The sequence below is a fragment of the Odocoileus virginianus genome, chromosome 16, assembly GCF_023699985.2.
Source record: "Odocoileus virginianus isolate 20LAN1187 ecotype Illinois chromosome 16, Ovbor_1.2, whole genome shotgun sequence".
NCBI classification, from domain to species: domain Eukaryota; kingdom Metazoa; phylum Chordata; class Mammalia; order Artiodactyla; family Cervidae; genus Odocoileus; species Odocoileus virginianus.
In genome coordinates, this window is record NC_069689.1 from 40,207,834 (window position 1) to 40,231,317 (window position 23,484).

Genomic DNA, 23,484 nt, shown 5'->3' on the forward strand with positions numbered 1-23,484 from the left:
CACCAAAGCCTTTGACTGTGTGGATCACAACAAACTGTAGAAAATTCTGAAAGAGGGGGAATACCAGACCACCTGACCTGCCTTCTGAGAAATCTGTATGCAGGTCAAGAAGCAACAGTTAGAACAGGACATGGAACAACGCAATGTTCCCAAATCAGGAGAGGAGTACACCAAGGCTATATCTTGTCACCCTGCTTATTTAACTTATATACAGAGTACACCATGTGAAATGCCAGGCTGGATGAAGCGCAAGCTGGAATCAAGACTGCCAGGAGAAATATCATTTACCTCAGATATGCAGATGACACCACTCTTATGGCAGAAAGCCAAGAGGAACTAAAGAGCTTCTTGATGAAAGTGAAAAAGGAGCGTGAAAAAGTTGTCTTAAAACTCAACATTCAGAAAACCAAGACCATGGCATCTGGTCCCATCACTTCATGGTAAATAGATGGGGAAACAGTGGCTGACTTTATTTTTTTGGGCTCCAAAATCACTGCAGATGGTGACTGCAGCCACAAAATTAAAAGATGCTTGCTCCTTGGAAGAAAAGCTATAACCAACCTAGACAGCACGTTAAAAAGCAGAGAGGAAAGAAAAAAAAAAGGCAGAGAGATTACTTTTCCAACAAAGGTCCATCTAGTCAAGTTTATGGTTTTTCCAGTAGTCATATATGGATGTGAGAGCTGGACTATAAAGAAAGTTGAGCGCTGAAGGATTGATGCTTTTGAACTGTGTTGTTAGAGAAGAGTCTTGAGTCCCTTGGACTGCAAGGAGACCCAACCAGTCCACCCTAAAGGAAATCAGTCCTGAATATTCAAGCTGAAACTCCAATACTTTGGCCACCTGATGTGAAGAACTGACTCATTGGAAAAAACCCCGATCCTGGGAAAGGTTGAAGGCAGGAGGAGAAGGGGATGACAGAGGATGAGGTCGTTGGATGGCATCACGAATCTATGGACATGAGTTTGAATAAACTCTGGGAGTTGGTGTTGGACAGGGAAGCCTGGCGTGCTGCAGTCCATGGGGTTGCAAAGAGTCAGACACAACTGAGTGACTGAACTGAGTTATGCCTTCTGTTTATGTGATTCATTTTAACATGAAGAATATGATGGATATCATGATAATTCTTGATTTTATAAAAGTCACAAAAATCTCATGCTTCCAACAGATCTCTCCCACCAAATGCCCCTAAAGAACAGCTTTCTATGCCTCCATGTTGTCCCACTGTTCTGTATTTGCTTCTGTTTCTGTGGCAGGGTTTGTTTGATGTTCTGAGATGCCATTCCAGGGATGAAGGGGAGTCCTGCTTGTAGAGCAGGTGCCCCCTCTCTGGGAGGCATGATGGCCCCAGAGACACTTCTGTGGCCATGGGGATTCTCTCCTGATTCAGATGGGTGGCAGGCTGCAGTCCCTCCTCGACACAGGAAGCAGATGACTCCCCTGTGCATTCAGAGGGGATGGAGGGAGGCAACCAAGGATGAGAAAGTAGGTGGGAGGAGGAATTGATTGCCCAAATTCCAAGAGAGGTGACAATTCTCTCTGGAACATTGTATTTCATTGGAAAGAACACAGCATAGACTGCCCAATACCCTGCTGAGCATTTTCAGCTGATAACAAGGAAATCGATGGGTGGCAAAGGAAACATCTCTTTGCTTCTTGGTGTGAGAGAGACCGAGCGTCTCTGATGTGAGTTCCTCAAAGTTTTTCCTCCTTGGTTCTGCTCGTCTGGCAGAAAATGAGTGTTTAAGCAGATGCCCACCACACCATACAGTGCAGGGAGCAGGGTGCCATCAGCACTGAAGAGAAGGCTTTTCTGTAAATCCTGGTCCAGAGTTGCTTTGACAGCCTTTCTGCTTTATTCTTCCCCAAAATCATCAATCCCTGAAGCGCTGTGTGTGTGTGTGCGTGTATACACAGGCATGCACACAGGCATGCAGCTCTGATAGCTCTCTGGTCCTGCCCAGATGGGAGCTCTGTCCCCAGACTCACCATTTGCATCATGAGAATACTCTATGCCAGACACAGTGCATCTTCGGAAAACCATCTTATTCTCAGTTAAAGTGCCCGTTTTATCTGAGAAGATATACTGTATCTGCCCTAGGTCTTCCGTGATGTTCAGAGCTCGGCACTGCAGTTGTGAGTCTGTTTCCTCGTCGTATAGTTCTATGTCCTGGTTGATGAAGTACACTTGGCACACTTTAACAATTTCAATAGAAACATACAAGGAAATAGGGATCAAAACCTAGGAGACACAAAACACAGACAATGAATGGCGGTGAGGACCTGCGAGCCGGGGCTTTTGTTTTCAATTTAAATGACAAACAACTATAACTGCAAGGAAGTAGGGACTATACTGTACCTTTCAGAGCTTAAACAGGCGGGCTTAGAGTCAGTATTGTTAGACTATTAGAGTATTGGCAAAGAGTTTAAACTAGGGCAGCCTATGGTGCCACAGAGAGGAAATCCACTATCATGTCTGGAAGCATGGAAACCAGGGCTTGTATAGAAGCAAGCATTTTCATATTACTAAGCTGCACGTGAGAGAAGCTAGGGAAGGAGAGAGAGAAACAAAACACACGGCACAGTCAGAGTCCTGAAAAGCAAAGTCACCTCGCACCCAGGCTGAGCCGGGGCTCCCGATGCCAGGAGCTGCCCGTGCCGCAGACACACCCCACCGTTCAGGAGAGACAGTCTTTTCAGAGGCAGGTTCTGTGCTGGAGGACAGTCTCTGTGATCTTGCACAGTACAGAGCAGAGGCAAGAGGCTTTGAGAAGAACAGTCACAGTTATGCTTTGACAATTCAAGAATAACATTCATAAAATCAGCGTTCAATTTTGTCCTTATTTGTGGAGTAACCATATTATGCTGATACTTATGGGTTCAGACTATCACATTCCAACTAACTGGGTTCTTTGGGTAACTTAAGCATATGTAGATGCAACGCCTACTACAGTACTAACTCAAGGCTAGAACAAAATTTGCATTCATAAAAGGAGACTAATTTGGAAAGTTAAATAAGACTATTGCCCGCAGTGGGAAGCACATGTAAAAAAGATAGTAGAGCCCGCCTTTAAGGCAAAGGCTAAACCTTCTGCTCACTCTGTCTCCCTAAGGAGGGTGGCAGAGATGCTGGCTGCACCCGCCACTCCCACAGGCCTGTGGGCCATAGTTTCTCAGTTAATGACGGGGACTTGTTCGGGAGGCATGGGAAGTAACGATAACAACAATAATAATAACCAGTGCTGCAAACTGCAATGTGATATCCTGAACCGACTCCTGGAAAAGAAAAAGCACATCAGTGGAAAGACTAGTAGAAGCTAAATAACGTCTGAAATCTTGTTCGTGGCAGAGTCTTAAAGCTGGTTTCTCAGTTTTGACAGAGTACCATGGAAATGTAATACACTCACATTAGGACACACTTGGTGAGGGGCATGTGAGAACTCTCTGTACTATTTTTTGTAACTAGTCTGTTGATCTTAAAATTATTCTAAAATAAAACATGGGCTTTTCAAAGAAGTAACTGAGTGAAAACAACACTGATCAGAAAACCAACTCCTCAGAACCTAAGAATCTTAAGAACAGTAAAGGAGAATTTTAACTTGAAAAGCACCCCAGAAAAGTCCTTTAGATAAGTTAGGTGGAACACAAAAGGCAACACATTCATCAGGTGAATCTGTGCTCCTCCCAGATGCAGAATCTGTAGGAAGTTCTTATAGACTATGGTGACTTGAAGTTCTCACCAGAAACGTAAAGCAGCTGGCAGATGGAACTTAGTATTGTTACCTGCAAAACTATTATCATTGTCAAAAATGAGTAAACTGCAGCTGGGACTGGGGATAATGAGGTGCCATCAGATTCAGGGACATCAAATAATGATTTCTTCTCTTGATAGCGCTGTACCCACAGTCCGTGTCCTGTAGCAAAATTCAAAGAGAAACGTCATTCACCCAGTAGAGAAATAAAAGAGTAGTGCTTAGTCCAAATTACAGCAACACTTTTAAGACTGTCACTCAACACAAGCACACTGGGCTTCGTGAGCCCGACTGGCCACCAAGAAAGCAAAGCCCATGGTACTGTTGGCACCTGCTGGAAGGCAGGCCCTGGGACTGGGACTCTGCCCCAGACCGTCCCCGTCGCTGGCACCAAACAGCACATGGTCACGACACAGGAACTGTGTGTGTGCGGGCAGCTGCCAGTGAGAACCCCAGAGATGAGTTTCCCAGCGTGTGTCTCACAACACACTAGTAGGCTCTGAATACTGAATACTGCCTCTTGTCCATGCCTGGAGATTAAAAATTCACATCTCACAGACTGAGAACCAGTGAAGTTGCTCAGTCGTGTCTGACTCTTTGGGATTCCATGGACTGTACACACTCCTCCATCCAGGGAATTCTCCAGGCAAGGGTACTGGAGTGGGTTGCCATTTCTTTCTCCAGGGGATCTTCCCGACCCAGGAATCAAACCCAGGTCTCCCGCATTGCAGGCAGACGTTTTACCATCTGAGCCACAAAGGAAGCTCGACAGACTGAGAAGCCAACAGCAACACACACGATCTCATCATGCCCAGCTGATGACAGAGCCCTTTCATGCCCACAAACCTGTGCCTTTCACAGACTCTGAGACCCGTCACACCTGGGCATGGTGGCAGCTGAGCAGGGGCACGACGATCACTTGCCCGGAGGTGCCACATGCTTTCCTGCCGGGCGCCCCCAGGCAGGTGAGGTCTGGAGGCCACGGGAGGCCGCAGGTGCCAGAGTCCACTCTCAGCCTAATTGCTAGCCCCTTCTAGAACCCCAATAACATTTGCCCTGTTTTCCCAGAGTCCCTATTAGTAGAATTTGTGCTTCTACTGCTCTTATTCCTGCTATCAGAAGGTTAGTATCACTTTTTCCACTGGAACCATAGTAGATGTGATTAGGCTGTCCTTCCACCAAAGAAGTTGCCAATTTCAAAAACACAGCTTTGCCGAGTTCATGCATTGAGGTGTCTCCACGTGGCCTCGCTGGGACAAACACCCCGCGTCCCAGCCCGGGACAGACGTGTGTAAATTAGAGCACCAGGTCAGGAGGAGACAGAGGCAGCCTGGTGGGCGTGCCCACTCCTCACGGCCCTCTGAGGAGACGTACCGATGGCTGAGGACAGAGACATGCAGATGAGGAGGAGGACACACCAGAGCACGTCGCAGTTCATCTGCCTCTCCAGCTGGCTGCGCTTGTAGCGGGGGCCACTGTTGTTCAACAGAGCCTTGGTCTCGTGTCCTGCAGGGCAGACAGAGCACAGCGATGCGTCAGGGCCAGCAGGGACGGACGGACTGAAGGAGGCTGCCATCCAGCAATCCGCAAGGGACAAGCTCAGTCAGAAAACCGGGCTCCACAGTTCACCTCAAATGTGTGACCACCCTGGGGCAATGCAGAGAAAGAAACAGGCTAACAGGCTAACATGCTAAGAACACTCCCGGTCCAGGTATTAAATATTTTGCTTCTTTCTGTTCTCCTGGTTTTCTGCAATGGGTTTATGCTACTTTGATAATCAGGAACAGAATGAAACAATCAGGGAGCCATGTCCAGGAATACCCAGCCCAATGTGGCAAGCCAGCGCTTGTCCCAGACATGTGACACACAGCACCCACCTGCATAGATGACAATACCGACGACGGCTTCCGTGTTTCGGAGGGTGCAGCCTCGAAGCAGCAGATTTTCTTTGTAGAGTCCAGCCTTTTTGCCATTGTCATGTATGCTGTCAGGGAACAGTTGGCATGGGTCAGGAGGGTGCTCAGGACTCAAGCAGTACCACCGGGGAAGGCAGGCCTAGACTGGGAGCTGGAGAGGGGAGGGGGCGGAGGGGCCCAGTGGGTCTCGGCAAGAGCGGAGGTGGGGCTATACAAACTGCTAGAAGCCTCCCCAGAGCCTGATGTTTGTTCGTTTACTTTGCCCATGGGCTTTGTCAAATAATAAGAAATGTATAACTTTGTCTCTGCTCCTGGTTCCTGACACAGGGCTCCTAACACCTTTGTAAACAGGAGTGCTAGAATAACCTTTTATTCTAATATTTAGCCCCAGTACCTGGCACAGAGCTCCCCAAATTCTTGTAATTTCCTAAGTGATAAGAGCACTAGGAATATCTGCTGTTCTAATACTTGGTCTTTGAGCCTGGCTGTTCTTGACACACAGGACTAAGCCTGTCACCTGTGGGATCTGATACTCTCCCCGCGTGGTGTCAGAACGGAATTAGACTGTGGGACAGCCGGCTGATGTCACAGGATTGCCTGGTGTGGGAAAGACCCACACATCAGAATTGGAAGCAGGACCACTGTAGGCTTGTCACCACAGAGACTGGCCACAGCTAGAGAGGGCAGGGCCCGAACCGGGGCCCAAGGCAGGAAGCTTGCCTAGGAAGACCCTGCCCTCAGCCTGTCACCACGGGGAACTTTGCTCCTCACCAGTACACCTCATGTTGTCACAAAGTGTAAATATTTCTCACGAAAAAGGGATCACACTGGTTTCAACAATAGTGTCTACATTCAGTTCTTCTTATAAAAAGTCGCTAGAAACATCAACATGTTAAATTTGATGCGATAAATTCCATGAGACAATTTTGTACATTTGGCTTACTGAGCTTCCCAGGTGGCTCAGTGGTAAAGAATACATCTGTCAATGCAAGCAGGTATCTAAGATGTGGGTTCGATCCCTGGGTCGGGAAGATCCCCTGGAGGAGGAAATGGCAACCCTCTCCAGTATTCCTGCCTGAAGAATCCCATGAATGGAGGACCCTGGCGGGCTACAGTCCATAGAGTCGCAGCCAGACATGCCAAGTGACAGGGCATGAGTTATTTATATTCAGAGACTATAGAAAGTTCAAGCAACTGCTTTTTAAATTCATTTTCTTGACCCATTAATGGCAGGCACACTCTCAGCCCTGTTGGACAAGATTGTCCTATGCTAGGGCCTTTCTGGTGTGGACGGGGTCCTAGGAGCCTGATGTGGATGGGGTCCATGTGGATGGGGTCCCAGGAGCCTGATGAATGGGTCACAAGGGGAGGCCGTGGAAGCTTCCAGAACTCGAGCAGGAGTGCAACCTGACCTCCATCAATCAGGCAATAGCTCCTGCCTTCCACGAAGTTACCCGCTCACAGCCTAGGTGGGCAGGCCTCTCCAGCCCTCCTGCCCACCCCCAGCCCCGTCTCCTTTTCTCAGGTCCTAAGGCCAATCAAAGACCCCTGCAGGTACCATTCCTCCCATAGCTCCTAACACAGTGCCCACTGACCGGGAACAGAGCTGGTCTGGAGAGGAATGAGGTCAAAAGGAGCCCGTAAGGTGTTTTCCTGGAGGAAACAGCACTTCCTGCCACTTTAGTCCCTGGTCACCTGCATGAGGGACGTGTCAGACACAACCCACCTTCTTTACAACCAGGGAAATCAGAATATTTCACAGTGAAGAAAAGAATAAAGATAAGGCCAAAGCACAAGCTGAGGGACACATTTCCTGCAAACCTGGTATTTACCATCACAGCATCAGTTTCTGCAGAACTCATGCAAAATAACATGCAGGCCCATGGGCAACCAACCCTGTGTAATACCCCCTTTGTGGCAATCCCAGAACAGAGTACATTTTCACTTTAAAAAGAGATACAAGACTTGAGACCTCAGTGCCAGCTAAAGCGTCAAGACACCGCATGCGGGAGACGTCACACACAAAACCCAGCTCCGCCGCCACAGTTCTCTCTCCAACGGCCAGGCACAGAAAGCGCTCCTCAGGACAGCAGCTGAGGACACGTCCTGCAAACCAGACCAGTCAGGTGCACTCAGAACAAGAGATGAACTCAACGGAAACAAGAGAAAGGCCTTTACTCCATTAAGCTTCCTTTGACATGACCTACACCTGTTAGGAACTACTGTGCTTTCTAATGAGACCAAGTCAGACCAGAGCTGATCTCGGCGGGTTCACCGGCCTGTTTATGGCTCCCGGCCGCACACACTGATGATGACTGTGCTCTGAGTGATGCTGCTGCATCAGAAGGGGAGAAAGGCTAGGGAACGGCGCTACCTCGCAGGTGCTCCGTAGCAAAAGGGCTGCCTTGGTCACCGGAGGGAGGAGGTCCCTGCCGAGGGCAGCAGGGCCCACCAGGCCCCGGGCTGACTCTGGGAAGAGGCATACGACAGTGTGAGCCCAGCACACTGCCCTCAGCAGCTCTTTTTCTCCCCTGGAATTCGTTTGTTTAGGTCCTAACCCCCGTATCTCAGAATACTGCACCTGGAGTCAGGTCTTTAAAGAGACGATTAAGTTAAAATGAGGGCATATGGCTGGGCCCTACCCCCACATGCCTGCTGTCTCTATTATAAGAGGAGGAGATTCGGACGCAGAGTCAGACAAACACGGAGGTGAAGGCAGCGTGGGGACACAGGGAGAAGGTGGGCGTCTGTACGCCCCGGAGAGGGGACCCGGGAGAAGCCAGTCCTGCCGACACTTGGATCGCAGGCTTCCAGCCTCCAGAACCGTGAGACAGTATGTTTCTGGGGTTTAAGCTGCCCAATCCACGTTAGCCCGAGCAGACGGACACATCCTTTAACGTTTAATCTGAGCCATGCAGAAGAGCTCCTGGTTGGCGGCCAGCATCCTGAGGTCCCCCGTGGTCATGCAGGCTCTGTGGCCCACAGGCAGGGACCCCAGAACCCGCTTCATGGAGAACTTAGGACAAGAAACAGGGCCCAGCTTTACCACTGGAAATGGAACCTTGAATCAGAAGACAAAACCAACTAACCTCTCTGCTTTATTCATTCTTTAGGAGTAAGTGAAAATGGTTAAGCAGTGGCTTCAAAGGCCACCATCACTCTGCCGCGGGGCTGCTGGGTGAGCGGAGTGGGGTGCCCCGCATGGCCGGACTCTACACTCACAGCAGCCCTCTGTGCTGCCAGGGCCCAGGGGGAGATGTGGGCAGCGGCGGGATTTCCAGCTCCTCTCTCTGAGGATTTCCTAAGTGCTCCACTAAAGGGAAGGGGCTTCCCAGCTGTCACAGTAGTAAGAATCCACTTGCAGTGCAGGAGACGCATGAGAAGTGGGTTTGGTCCCTGGGTCGGGAAGATCCCCGGGAGAAGGAAATGGCAACCTACTCCAGTATTCTTGCCTGGACAATCCCATGGACAGAGGAGCCTGGCGGCCTACGGTCATGGGGTTGCAAAGAGTCAGACAAGACTGAGCAACTCAGCACACACGCACAGCTAAAGGGACTGCATTCAGGTCAATGAGCAGGGGCTTCCCTGTGGCTCAGCGATAAAGAACCCGCCTGCCAATGCAGAAGACACAGGTGTAATCCCCGACCCAGGAAGATGCCACATGCCGCAGAGCAACTAAACCCCTGTGTCACAGCTACGGAGCCTGAGTGCTCTAGAGCCTGTGCTCTGTGACAGGAGAAGCCGCTGCAGTGAGGTGTCCACACAGCGCAGCTAGAGAGAAGCTCCCCTCCTCCAAACTGAAGGGAAGCCTGCACAGCAGTGAGACCCAGCACAGCCAAAACTAAATAAATAAATAGAGTTATAAAAGCCAGTGGCCGTTAAAGTACACTGGAGTCATGAGGCGCTTGACGTTTTTATTTTAACAGCCTGAACTATGTTTCATATGCTGTGAAATTCATCCATTTAACATGCACAGCTCAGGTTTTTTGGTGTATTCACAGAGTTTTTCAGTAATCCCCACCAGCTAATTTTAGAATGCTTTCATCGGAAAGAAACCCTATACCCATTGGCAGTCACTCCGCATTCCTCCCCCACGTCCAACCCTGGCAAACCATGAATCCACATTTTGACTCTAAAGATGTTCCTACTGCGGGCATTTCACACCAATGGGACCACACAGTATGGCTGACCCCACCCTCTGATTCACATCGTGTCTTTCACCCCATTGTCAGCCACCGTTCTGTCCAGAATTTGATGGAAGCCAGGGTTCAGAAACACAGGGCAACTTTCCTAAAGGGAAGGGGAAGAGCTGGGATTCTGTCCGGGGACACCTTGGTACAATCTCAAGCAAGGTTAGTTCTCCAGCTGCAAACAGCTAAGGTTTCACGTTTGGATTAAGAGTGAAACCCACGGGCCTCCTGGTGGCCTGAATGGGGTTACAGGGCGGCAGCTGAGGCCGGGCTGAAGGCGGGCCGCCAGGGGCAGGCAGCGAGAGCCAGCAAACCAGGGAACTGGCTCCGCAGCTGCTCTGGCCCTGAGGCTAAGCTGCAGCTCTCCTGCCCAGGGCAGCCCCAAGCCTGAGCATCAGGACCAGAGCCGGGCAGAGGCCCACTCCCTCCCTTCTGCTTGGCGGAGGGCTCGGGACCTGGAGGAGGGCTCAGGACCTGGAGGAGGACTCAGGACCTGGAGGGGGGCTCAGGACCTGGGCCCAGGCCCCTCTATGGGGGTCTGCTCAGCCGCCTACCCCTCCCCAAGCACTGTTTCTGCAGACTTCCGCCGGAGTCACAGAGGGAGGCGTTTTCAACACACCACCGCCAACAGCCAGCTCCAGAGCCCTGGCTGGACAGGCCTGTCCATGAGAGGGGCCCGTCTGCACCCTGACATCCTTGTAGCAGATCCCAATACTGCCCAGGAGAGAGAGCAAGGCACAGCAGCAGGGGAGGTCTAAGCACTCAAGACCTGAGCGGCCCAGGCTCTGGTGGAAGCCACGGGCAGGGCAGCCTGTTGGGAAAAGTGAGAAAAAGCACGACAGGGCTGGTTCAGAGCGGGGAGAGGCCCCGCCCCCGGGCGGCGCCAGCGAGGAGGACGCGGGAGCGCCTGCTGGAGGCGCCCGTCTGGGCTGGCGAGTCGGCCTGGCTGCGGTCGTCGCACCGTCCGCTGGAGGCGTCTTCCCGGGAAAGGCCGCTGGGCCCGCCGAGGGGGCGGTGCTCGGACTGCAGGTGGGCGAGTGCCGCAGGTCACCCCCTCCCGGGTCTCCGCAGTCCCCGCCCCTGGAGGTCCCCTGGAGATCTCCAGCCGGGCCTTTGTTATTTCTCTCCCTACCAAGTGTCCCTCTTCTTTTTTCGAGCCTTTCATTCCCGGCTCGGCCCTTCCTTTTCCAGACCCATTTCTAGAAAGAGTGGTTGACACAGAAGTCCTCCTCCGCCCCGTCACTCAGCCCCCACAGCGGGGCCCTCCCTCCCGGGCTCCCGCAGAGTCCGGCGCACCGGCGCCTTCCTCTCGACCCGGGGTCCCGTGCTCGTCCCACCGCGCTGCCCTCGGTGAGCTCCCCGGCCCCTGCTCCCGGCTGTGGGAACCGCTGTCTGGACCCTGCGCTCTCGTTCCCTCTGACCCTGACCCACGATGCTCTGCTGTCTCTCCACCTTCAAACACAACCTGCAGACAGAGGCTCCTCAAACCCGTAATTCAGCCCCTACTCCCCGAACTCCTGTCATATGCATTTTCTCTATCAGCTGGGTCATTCCACCAGATGAACCTGCTCATCAGCTCCTCGTGTGCAGGGAATCCCAACTCCCATCTCTCCTCCAGTCTCTTCCCTGTTCCTCACATAGGAGACAAGCCCTCCTGCCGGCCCGCTCGTCCACTGGATCTTCCTCCCCAGGGAGTATTCGAGTTCTCTGCTGGGCCTCCCTGCTAACTGGGCTGTCCCTGCTCTATCGTATGACAGCATTAACCCAGAAGCAATGACCGTTAATAGTGGCCAATGTTTATTAAGCACCCGCCCTTCTGAAAGCTTTCCGCAGACTAAATTGACAAGCTTTGCACCCACGACACAAGGGCCTCCTGGATTCTCCCCATTATACAGATGAGTAAAGTAGAGGAGTTCACTGGCACTGTCTTGCTGGAAAGCATGGGCTCCAGAATCTGCCTAAGTACAAGCCAGATGTAGTGAATATCCCTGTTTAACAGAGGTATTAAAAAGCAGAGATACTTTGCCAACAAAAGTCCACATAGTCAAAGCTGTGGTTTTTCCAGGAGTCATGTATGGATTTGAGAGTTGGACCATTAAGAAGGCTAAGTGCCCAAGAACTGATGCTTTTGAACCATGGTATTGGAGAAGACTCTTGAGTGTCCCTTGGATGGCAAGGAGATAAAACCAGTCAATCTTAAAGGAAATTAAACCCTGAATATTCATTGGAAGGACTGATGCTGAAGCTGACACTCCAATACTTTGGCCACCTGATGCAAAGAACTGACTCACTGGAAAAGAGCCTGATGCTGGGAAAGACTGAGGCAGGAGGAGAAGGGGACGACAGAGGATGAGATGGTTGGTTGGCATCACTGAGTTTGAGCAAGCTCCTGGAGATGGTGAAGGACAGGGAAGCCTGGCATGCTGCAGTCCATGGGGTTGCAGAGAGTCAGACATGAGTGAGTGACTGAACAACAACCAACAAACACAGAGGGAGCTCCTGAGGGCAGAACCGAGCTGCTGACTCGGGGCTGACGCCCCTCCAGCTCTAGTCCCAGTCTGGGGCAGGCAACAAGTGTGTGGGGGTGGTCTGACCACAGGCGCCTGACGCCCCGCACAGCAGGAGGGCACCGGCCACGATGCAGCCTGAGAAGGAGGTCAGAGTTGTCACCAAGAGCTACCCATCAGCAAGAATACCCACAGAACGTTCGCCCTAGAGGCTGCCCCCACCTCCTTCACTTCAGGGTTTGCTCTGTTCTGCCCGCCGGGCCCTGGAGATTTTGGGGTGATGCCAAGGATGGTGTACAAAGTCTGGGGCTAGGGGTGGGCAGTGCACACAGGGGCTGGGAAACCCGCAGAGGAGCACTTTCAGACGGAGGCCTGGGTATCTGCCCCCAAATTTTACAGCTGACATTTTAGGAGTGTTCTTATGAGTTTTACCCTCCTTTAACCAGTTCCTTTAAGGGGTGACCTAACACTTCCAAGTTCTAGTTGATACTCAGGCAAGAACAGGCAAGCACTGGCAGTTTCAGCAGGTGTGAACATCTCTTGCCCTTCATGGTGCACTTTTCATTCACCGACGCTCCCATTGCCCCCAACAAGATGGGGAGCCCACTGTGTGCACACAGGCAATGATGCTGGATGTGTCAGGAAAGCAGAAGACTCGAACTCATGCCAAAAGCTCCTGTAGTGGAGCCCTTCCAGGAGCAGAGCTCCAGCCCCACCCACGTGTCCGTGGCGGCCACACGGCATCTCGGCCTCTAAGCAGCATCCCGAGGAGCTGGCCCCGCAGAGCTGGATGGCTACGGGAGGCCCCAGCTCCCCGCATCACATCTGCGGCCCCCAGGCTTGGTTCACACAGCTGCCCCCCGGCAGGGCGTCCCCACCAGCATCAGCTCCACAAGTCTGTGCGGCCCCCTGTTCTCTCCCACCTCCCTTTCCCCACACCCCATCCATGACTACAGGAATTTCCAACCATTTGCAGACGCACAAGGGTGGTCCTTACTTTCCCCAGACAGCCCCAACCCAGCTTCAACTAGCACCACCAGGCAGCTGATCCCATGTCATTCATCTACCTTTCTTGTCTCTCTGTTTTGGAGCAAGGAGCTGGACTATTTATTTAACATGCTCGAGGACTTTTAATTTTGTTTATGTCTCTGTGTTCCCCTGACTACAGTGAAATAAACAAGATGGAAGGCATTTCTTTGTATTCAGTTCACTGCATTATCCCCAGATCCTTAAGAAGGGCCTAGCACACAGCAGGTGCTCAGCAAATACTTGTTCAATGGCTGAGTATGAACGAAGGCATGAACTCCCAGGCAGGCTCCTTCTGCCCGGCGTCTGTGCTTCCACTTACGGTGCACGTGCAGTCACCGTGTTTCTCACCCCCCACCTTCCCAGGCCGCTGGATGGAGGGAATCTGACCAGCGTCCACAGCCGACAGGCTCTTGTCAAGCAGCCCTGTGAGCTCAGGGACAGGGCAACAGTCCTGAAAGGCTGCACTCACACACAGACGCACACGGTGTTATACTATACACCCTGGGCCATCAAACAACATGGGTTTGAGCTGTGTGATTCCACTTATTCGCAGAGTTTTTTTCGGTAAACACAGTATTACACCATCCAAGTTTGGCTAAATCCACAGACGCAGAACTGCAGATCCAGAGGGCAGACTATGGGACTTAAAATCCGTGGTTTTGGTACCCTGGCAGGTCCTGGGATCAATCCACCATGGACACTAGCAGGGTTGGCACCCCACACCGCAAGCTGCTCAAGGGTCGACTGTACACACTTATATCATTTGTCAAACAGAAGGGTAAGCCCAGGCAGAGGTCTGATACTCACATGCACCCACGGAACCTACTCAGGTCGTTGTTGGGCTTCTCACACTCGATTATGCTGGTGAACGTCAAAGGATTGAATTCCGAGACCTAAAATAATAGCGCATACACATTAGAGAGATCTGGGGTCAGCTTTGTGCATCTAAAAGTCACTTGCTTCTCGGTCTCCCACCTACAGCAGCAGCATTTCATGAAGGTCTCTGCATTTGTAACCTGTGCACACGCACACGCGTGCACACGCACACACACACACACACACACACGGTGCTTGGCCTGTGCATTTTTGTTTCTATGGTGAATGACAGCTGTCCGTGAGCCCACAGGACTGTAGCTTTAATGCAAATTAAGCACATGTGGTAGAAGAGGGCAGGGAGGAGTTGAGTTTCTTGAGACAGATCAGCACCTTCCAACTTTCTACACGGATTTGGAGAAGCAGATTCCATCTGAAAAACAGGAGCTTAGAATAAAAGTATCATTTCCTCAACATGCTCTAAAAATTCTTCACAGATATCTGGGGGCAGACATTTAAATAATCAGTGTGTAAGCCAATAATCTCTTTATCCTTCTGCTTGATGAAAAAGTGACAGCTCTCAGAACCTGGCACCAAGAGGTGACGCGAGGCCTGGCTCGTGTGGAGAGATGCACGCGGAGAGGGAAAGGGCGAGGAGGGCGGGTGGCAGGGAGCGCACGAGACACGGGGGACACACCTCCAGTGCAAACTATGGAGGCCCATCTGCAGATTTTTAAAACCAGCTTGCTTTGATCAGGCTGGCCATTCTCTTTCACCCACCAAGCGTCACCACGTGGTTTAAAAAAAAAAAGGTGTGTCTTGGCTCATGCAAGCATAGCATCACAAAAAAGGGGTAACTGGTTAAACATCAGAGGGATGGTGGAAACACTGGTGACTCCCCTGCCAGGTAACGGTTACTCCAGCACAACAGCGCCCCCGACTTGGCAGAGAAGCTGGCTGGGAAGGTAATGCCTCAAAAGTTAGCCCAGCTGTTTTCCAGGGTGTCACAGACATTACAAGAACTCACAACATAGTAGTAGCTTGATTCCTTAGCTGAAAAGAAAGTGCTGCTTTAAGACTCTTCTTGAAGTTTCATTAGCTGTGGGTACCTCTGTCCGTGGACTGAAATGCCCTCTGGCTCTGCTCCAGAGTACGGCTATGCTTGGAGGAGTGTGTTTATTTCAGGCCTTGTGGATCCTCCTGAAGCCAGGCGGTTGCCTTTTCCAGGACAGACCTCTGCAGATGCAACGCCCAGGACGGGTGAGCTCCCCAGCACACCAGGGTTATTCTTGGCAGACAGGGAGGGCGGACTTAAAATACTCTGTCTCTGTTTATGATTCTTTCTCTCGAAGAAAAATGTAATGTGCATGGCTCAGAGACTAGAACATTCTGTCTCTGGAGCGTCAGAGCTGCATTTGTAACCTTCTACCAATAAGCCTGTGCCCTGGGGAATGTGTGTGCCCAGGGCACGAGATGCCTGCCTTCGCCTGCTTGTTGGGGAGGATTTTTACAACTGGAAGGATCTGTAGAGACTGTTCTGGGTTGAACTGTGTCTCCTCACTTCCAACCCCAGAACCCATATGTTGAAGTCCTAATCCCCAGTACCTCAGAATGTAACTGTATTTGGACATAGGGTCTTTACAAAGGTAAGTAAGGTAAAATGGGATCATTAGGGTGAGGCCTCGTCCCTCATGCAATCTGCCTGGTGCTAGCGTGTGGACATGCACACACACACACACACATGCACGCACGTGCACGCACACACTGAGGGATGACTATGAAAAGAAAGAGGGAGGAGACACCCATCTACAAACCAGGGAGAGGAGCTTCAAACAGAGCAACGCTGTGAACACCCTGACCTTGGACTCTGTGGCCTCCAGCACTACGAGAAAATAAATTTGTTGTTCAGGCCACTCTGTAGCCCTAACAAACTAGTATAATATAGAGTCCATCTTTGAGTTCCCCATTTTAAAAGGGTTTTGTGTCTGGAGCACATCTTTTGGATAAGAAAATTCTACTTACCCTGATTGTTTCCAACTTAACTGGCAATCTCTTAATACCCTCATGTAAGAAATATATTTATTTCTCTCTCCACCCAATCATTTACGCATCCACTTCCTGCCAAACTGGGTTCAAACTGGTGCCCAAGTCATCCACCAGCCAAGCTTCTGTTGACCCAGCTCCAAAGCAATGATAGAAGGTCCAGTCCACCATTCTATGCCAAGCATGCTAACTCCATATTTTTATTATGGGGAAGGTGAAAAAGTTCTGGAGATGGATGGTGGGGGTCACTGAACAAGACTCTGAAGGTGCTTAATATCACAGAACTGCACATTCAAAAATGGCAAAAATGGGGGAATTCGCTGGAGGTCCAGTTAGGACTCTGCACTTTCACTGTGGGGGCATGTCAGGGTACTAAGACCCCACAAGCCCGTGGCGTGGCCAAAGGACAGAAAGTCCAATGTAACAAAGATGCTCTACCTTAAAAATAAAGATGACGAAAAGGGTAAATTCTGTATTATGTATGTTTTACCACAATAAAAAGTTTAAAGAAAGCAAATATAAACAAACACTGAGAACTGACTGTGAATAAAGAGATGAATCATCAAGCAGCACCTAGCTCAGAAATCCAGGAATTTCAGCACAAACGTGTAGAGCCTCATGCTTGAGTCACCGGAGGGCACCTCTACACATCACTGGTATCATTATCATCATCATCAGTCATAGCTGCGGTGCTCTGACATCTCACCACCCCTCACAGCACCACAGTGAGATCCATTTTCAAACCACTTTTAATGTGGGGTGATGTAGGACCACGCCCACAGTCACGTGGCCAGGGGGTGACTGAGGGAAGCTACTCAGTGCCTCAGACATCCAGCTCAGCAGCCTCGTCAAGACTGCCTTGCACTAGTAAGAAAAAATGATGTAGATATGTATATGTATAAAGATGATATATATGTATGTATATGTATAAGCCAGAAAGTGTACAATTGGTTTGACAGAAACTGCCAAGCAAACATGCCTTAAAGTTTAAATGTTTTCAAAAACATGTGTCAATTAAATGTACCCCCTTCCCATCTTCAGCAATGGCCTTGGATGCAGAGTTAGCACCATTCACTCAAAACTGTAGCAAAAAAAATCAGGAGCCCCAGGATCTACTCCTGGTTCTTCTGATTAAGAACTGTGGGCCTCCTGGCATTTAGACTCGGCTCTCAAGGTCTCTGGAGATCTGTGGAATCAGAGGTCCAAGACTGCAGAGGTGATTCCAACCCCCACCCCCACCCCCCTACACTGCAGCAGCCTCGGCGCTGGGGGCACTGCAGGAGCAGCGTGGTCAGAAGGGGTCCCAGCAGCAGCCCTCGGCCACCCGCTCCCCATGGCTGGGCCCGGCGCGCCCACACCTCTGCCAAGGGTGGTGCCATCGCTCACTGCAGTCTCCACATCCCAGCAAGCACCTCACTGGCAGGAAAATGTGCATGGTTTCTACTGCAAACATTTTCCAAGCTTCTTTGGACCAAGTGATTTGACCTCATTAAGTGGAAAGGGAGGCAGGGCAGTGACGCGGGGAGAGCCCCAGGCCGTGCCTTTGAACTTGCCTTTCCCTAGAAACGGGGGCAGCGGAGAGCCTGGTGAGCCCGCTCACCCAGGGGGCGCGCCTCCCCCTCCCCACAGACGCTCCTGTGTGCCCCGGACGCCTGGCGCCCTCTCAGGCCGACCAGCGACCTCCCGGGCCGCGCTCTGGGTCAACCCCACAGGGGAGCCAGGGTCTGACTCAGCAGTGCCCAGAGCAGTCACTGAATGAATGCCTGATTCATCAGGAAAATTCTCTTATCAATACTGTGCTTCCTACTTGCATTAAATGAATCACTAAAGAGTATTCCATACAGGCAAACATGGACATCTTCCACCTGAAAACAGAAGCGCTGAGGGCTGCAAAAGGGCGTCTATAGTCCATTGAAGCAGACACTTAGTGTTTATGTCATAAAAGAAGTTCTTTAGACAGTCTACATTGTTTAGCAGTCGGGATAAGCATGTGTCCAGTAGGAGCCCCGCCTGGCTCTCACCATGGAGATGCTGGAGTGAGGATGTGTGCCCCAGTTTCTGGGCAATGTGGTCCCAAAGGAGGCAGGGGAGAGGGCACACGCAGCCCGGATCCCAGACGCGGGCACTCAGGGGAGAGGGCGCGCGGAGCCCAGACGCGGGCACCCAGGGGAGAGGGCGCGCGGAGCCCAGACGCGGGCACCCAGGGGAGAGGGCGCGCGGAGCCCAGACGCGGGCACCCAGGGGAGAGGGCGCGCGGAGCCCAGACGCGGGCACCCAGGGGAGAGGGCGCGCGGAGCCCAGACGCGGGCACCCAGGGGAGAGGGCGCGCGGAGCCCAGACGCGGGCACCCAGGGGAGAGGGCGCGCGGAGCCCAGACGCGGGCACTCAGGGGAGAGGGCGCGCGGAGCCCAGACGCGGGCACCCAGGGAAGAGGGCGCGCGGAGCAGCCCTGGAGCCCAGACGCAGGCGCACGTACAAGGCTCCCTGTTTCTCTGACGTGGGCCTCTGTCCTGAAGATGCCGTTTGTGCTCTGTGTCCTGTCACGAACCTCCTGCACACAAGAGGGTCCCCTCCACCTCCAGCTCCAACATCACCACCCCGCGGTGGCTTCCAAGGCCGGCCCGTCTGTATGGCTGCTGCCTGGCAGGGCGAGGTCTGCACCTCCACGCAGCAGCCGTGTTCTGCCCGGGTCTCCGCAGCGACCCTCCCGGCTGCCACCACACCTCCCAGCAGCCATTCCTACACCCGGGGGCCCGAGGCAGGCCCACACCTTTCCACGGGGCCTTCTGTGCCCTCCGCCAGACTCCACCTGGCTACTCGCCCCTGCGCTCCAGCAGGCGACGGTCCCTGGCCGAGGCTGGGCAGGCCAGTGCTGCTGCCGTGCGCTTGTGTGTCCTTCCGACACCGGCTCCTCCCCAAGTCCTCGGGTTCTCTGAGGACAGTTCTGTTTCCTCCACGCTAGTGCAGGACCTGGTGAACACACGGCCCAGGGGTGACAGATACTGCTTCTTCAAGGATCTCACGTATCACAAACTTCCAGACAGATCCAGCGCTCCCGCTGAGTCCTTGGAGGCCGGGACCCCTTGCCTACCAGATATCCTGCACCTGGTGTTAAGGCAGATGGGGCTGGCAGGAGGCCTGGGAACACCTCTCTGTGTACTGAAAAGCCATCCCTCTTCTACAAGTGTGAATATACAAGTATAGAAGTGAAATCCTTCTACAAGTATTTCAGTTAGAAGCAATACCAAAAGACATCTTCATAGCCTATAATCTGGCTGCTTCCTTACTGACAACGGGTGAACAATACCTGCATTAATTCAGGCAAAGCGTTTAACCCAAATGAATGAATAATCAAGCCAGTTCTTGTTCTCCATTTTCAGTACCGGTCAGTGCTTCAGGCATTCAAGAGAGGGCAGACAGCCCAATATTGAATGAGGGAATGAATGAATGAATTTACTTATTTACTGCAAAGACTGGATTGCCAAATCAATAGTTTCAATCAGCCTGAAATGAGAAAGAAATTGTCTACCACAGTGTCCTCTGGCACACAGCAGGATCACCCTGATGGATCAGTTTTTATTAAATAACTAAAAACTTGAATGAAACCAAAGGCACTCTGGTCCTAGGGGCAGGAGAAGTCAAATGTATGATTCTAACAAAAGAATCTTCTCTCCAATTTCTTTCATATATTCAGTGTAACACTGGGAGTTTATGCCCAAAACAAACAGAAACAACATAAATGATCACAAAACATGTTAGCTAATCTGTGGAGAGGGCAATGGCACCCCACTCCAGTCCTCTTGCCTGGAAAATCCCATGGACGGAGGAGCCTGGTAGGCTGCAGTCCATGGGGTCACTAAGACAGGACTGAGCGGCTTCACTTTCACTTTTCACTTTCATGTGCTGGAGAAGGAAATGGCAACCCACTCCGGTGTTCTTGCCTGGAGAATCCCAGGGACAGGGGAGCCTGGTGGGCTGCTGTCTATGGGGTCGCACAGAGTTGGATACAACTGAAGTGACTTAGCAGCAGCTAATCTGTGACTGCAGCAGTGTGACCGTATCACTGAACACGTCCCAGACACATAAGTACATAGGGAGGCTGGAACAGCAGCCCGTGAGGGACCCTGGATGGCGGGCGGTCCCGCATGCAGCAGCTGTTCTGAGGCCACCCCAGCGTCCCCAGGGAAACAGATGACAGCAGACAGGCGCCTCAGGGCCTCAGCGGGCCTCTCAGGAAGCTCCCGGAGAGCTGATAAACACCTGATCCAGGCCTGTCTGGGCCTCTGACTTCTTTTTCTAATTGCAAATTTTCCTGCCACAAGTACCTGCACAGAGATCCAGGGGACCTCCCTTTGTCTTTCAAAGACATGAAGGCTTTTGGGAAGCCTTTCATTTGTTAAATCTGACTTAAAAGTGCAAGAGTCAGTCCCCCCTTCCTTCCCCCCTTTGATCCTTTGTTCCCTTGCCTCCTTGCTGGTTCACATTCAAAAAGCCTCAAAGCTTTAGGCCAAGTGGCAGAGGCTCAGAGTGCTGGGTTTGAGTCTGAATTCTCAAAATCAAAAGCCTTTCTTTCCCTCTCACCACAAATGCTCCATGCAGTCACTGAAGGCTGTCACTGCCATCAGAGCTGCATTTCTTCTCCTATCAAATGTGTTAAGAGTATCTAAGGGCTGGCTATGCCTTCAGACACTTAACCAACTTCAAAACCTAAATGAGGGTTGTTCTTTAAAATAGTCCTCTTAAAAGAAACTATGTAATTCAGCATGGTGCTACCACATAAAACACGTCTGACTCAGCGCTGCCGCGGTCATCTGTTCCACTGGCTGACAGGCTAGTCTGATTTTCCAACGTGGACTGAAAAAAATGCACAGCCTAGAAGTTGAGTTGTTGCTGTTTAGTTGCTAAGTCGTGTCCAACTCTTTGCAACCCAATGGACTGTAGCATACCGGCTCTGTCTTTCACTGTCTTCCAGAGCTTGCTCAAATTCATGTCCACTGAATCAGTGATGCCATCCAACCATCCCATCCTCTGCCGTCCCCTTCTCCTCCCACCTTCAATCTTCCCCAGCATCAGGGTCTTTTCCAATGAGTCAGCTTTTCGCATCAAGTATTGGAGCTTCAGCTTCAGCATCAGGCCTTTCAATGAATATTCACAACTGATTTCCTTTAGGATGGACTGGTTGGATCTCCTTGCAGTCCAACGGACTCTCAAGAGTCTTCCCCAACACCACAGTTCAAAAGCATCAATTCTTCAGTGCTCATCCTTCTTTATGGTCCGACTCTCACATCCATATATGACTACTGGAAAAACCATAGCTTTGACTATATGGACCTTTGCTGGCAAAGAGATGTCTCTGTTTTTTAATATGCTGTCTAGGTTTGTCATAGCTGCAAGTGTCTTTTAATTTCATGGCTGCAGTCATGGTCTGCAGTGATTTTAGAGCCCCCAAAATAACATCTGTCACTGCTTCCACTTTTTCTATTTGCTGTGAGATAGGACTGGATGTGATGATCTTAGTTTTTTGAATGTTGAGTTTCAAGCCAGCTTTTTCATGCCTCTCTTTCACCCTCATCGAGAGGCTCTTTAGTTCCTCTTCACTTTTTGCCATTACAGTGGTATTATCTGCAAATCTGCAGTTGTTGATATTTCTCCTGGCAACCATGATTCCAGCTTGTGATTCATCCAGCCCAGCATTTTGCAAAAGTTGAGAGTTATGGTTTAATCAGCAGATAGTCTGAAGACTTTAAGGCTAGGACACAGCATCTCAGATAACGCTGAGAAACTTTTCTGAAGAGGTGGAGTAGGGAGGCCAGGAATTATAGTAGTTTTTGCAATAAAAGAGTCAGAACATCAAAAGAAAACCAGAAATCTCAAGTTAAGGAATTTAGTGCTTTTCTATGTGCAGGAAAAATACAAGCATCTGGGCTCACTGAAATCATTGCTGAGATACGCACCTCAGCTCAGCAACCTGGGCTTTCCCACGCTGAGGCTTCCTCGTGGGGCACCCGTGGGGTGGACACGGGGGTAGCTGCAGGGCAAGCACTGTTTTCATCCTGGGTTCCCTTGGGTCTGCCACCCCTGGGTAATGGCTTGCTGGTTGCACTAGCCCTTTGTTTACTGGTACGGCAGGTGATATCTTTCATCCACACTGACCACGGCCCTCCTGTCCCTCTTTCATCACCATAGGTGACGGGTGATGTAAGGCACTCACCCCTCACAGGGCAGCATGCAGGGAACTGAAGCCCGGAGTGCATTTACAACCAAGTGGGTCCTGAGGGTGGCTCCCACGCAGAACCATGTTAGCAGAGAGTCATACTGCTGGTGTTAAAGAAAATCAGGATAGAGGACATAAAAAGAGGCCAGCTCAGGAGCCCTTGTACTAACCTGGGAAATGACCAAAAGGGCAGCAGCAATGTAGAATTCTAAAGCACAACCAGACCAGTACACTCACTGGAATTCGTGAAAAATAAAATAAAGTCCAATTTGAAAGACTGGCAATACGGACCAAATGTCCAGCTTGGAGCAAACAGAAACACAGGCCAAAATATTAAAAACATTTGCCTAAAGGTGTCACAGATTAAACAAGAAGGTGAAGCAGAATCAAATCTAGAAAAGATGAAAAGCTGGGGAGTTGAGACTGATCTTTGGGGCCTCTTTTTCCTCGGGGGAGTCTCTGGTCTCAAGTGCAGCTAGTGATACTGGTGGTGAGCGGAGGGCCTGAGGCAGTTTCCTCCTCCGGCAGGAACAATGTGCTCTTTCAGGTCTGGAGATCACATGTTGGAAAGGGGCCTCATTGAGCTAAAGACAAGAAGTCCAGAGGGCTGTGATCCTTCTAGAGGCTCCAGAAGAAAAGCCGCCGCTGCCCTCCTTCCAGCTTCCAGAGGCCACCCCTAATCCTATACGCACAGCTTCCTTCCTTTTTCAAAGTCAGCACCTGGGGACGGAGTATTTCTCACGCCCTGTCTGACTCTACTGTCCTGCCTTCTCTTTTACTTCTAAAGCCTCCTGTGATTATGAGGAGCCTGCCTCAACAGTTTAGGATAATTAGCAATACTGTCCCCACCTCAGGGACAGCTGATTAACCACTTTAATTCCATTTGCAATTTTAATTTCCCTTTGTCCTGTAACACAACTTTATCCCAGGTTCAGGGGATTAAGATGGGGGCATCTCTTGGGGGCTATTTTTCTGCTACCACAGAATTTGCCAAGAGAAGGGCGTGGATCCCCAGAGAAA

General features: G+C 51.1%; 1 protein-coding gene across 1 annotated transcript in view; it reads right to left on the reverse strand.

Moving 5' to 3' along the window:
* The window catches only part of ATP10A (ATPase phospholipid transporting 10A (putative)), a 180,064-nt gene that overhangs the window by 49,618 nt on the left and 106,962 nt on the right, over positions 1-23,484 (reverse strand). The window contains 5 exon segments of the mRNA XM_070478113.1: positions 1,990-2,242; positions 3,784-3,914; positions 5,127-5,258; positions 5,630-5,736; positions 14,202-14,287. Coding sequence (XP_070334214.1) covers positions 1,990-2,242; positions 3,784-3,914; positions 5,127-5,258; positions 5,630-5,736; positions 14,202-14,287 — 709 coding nt within the window.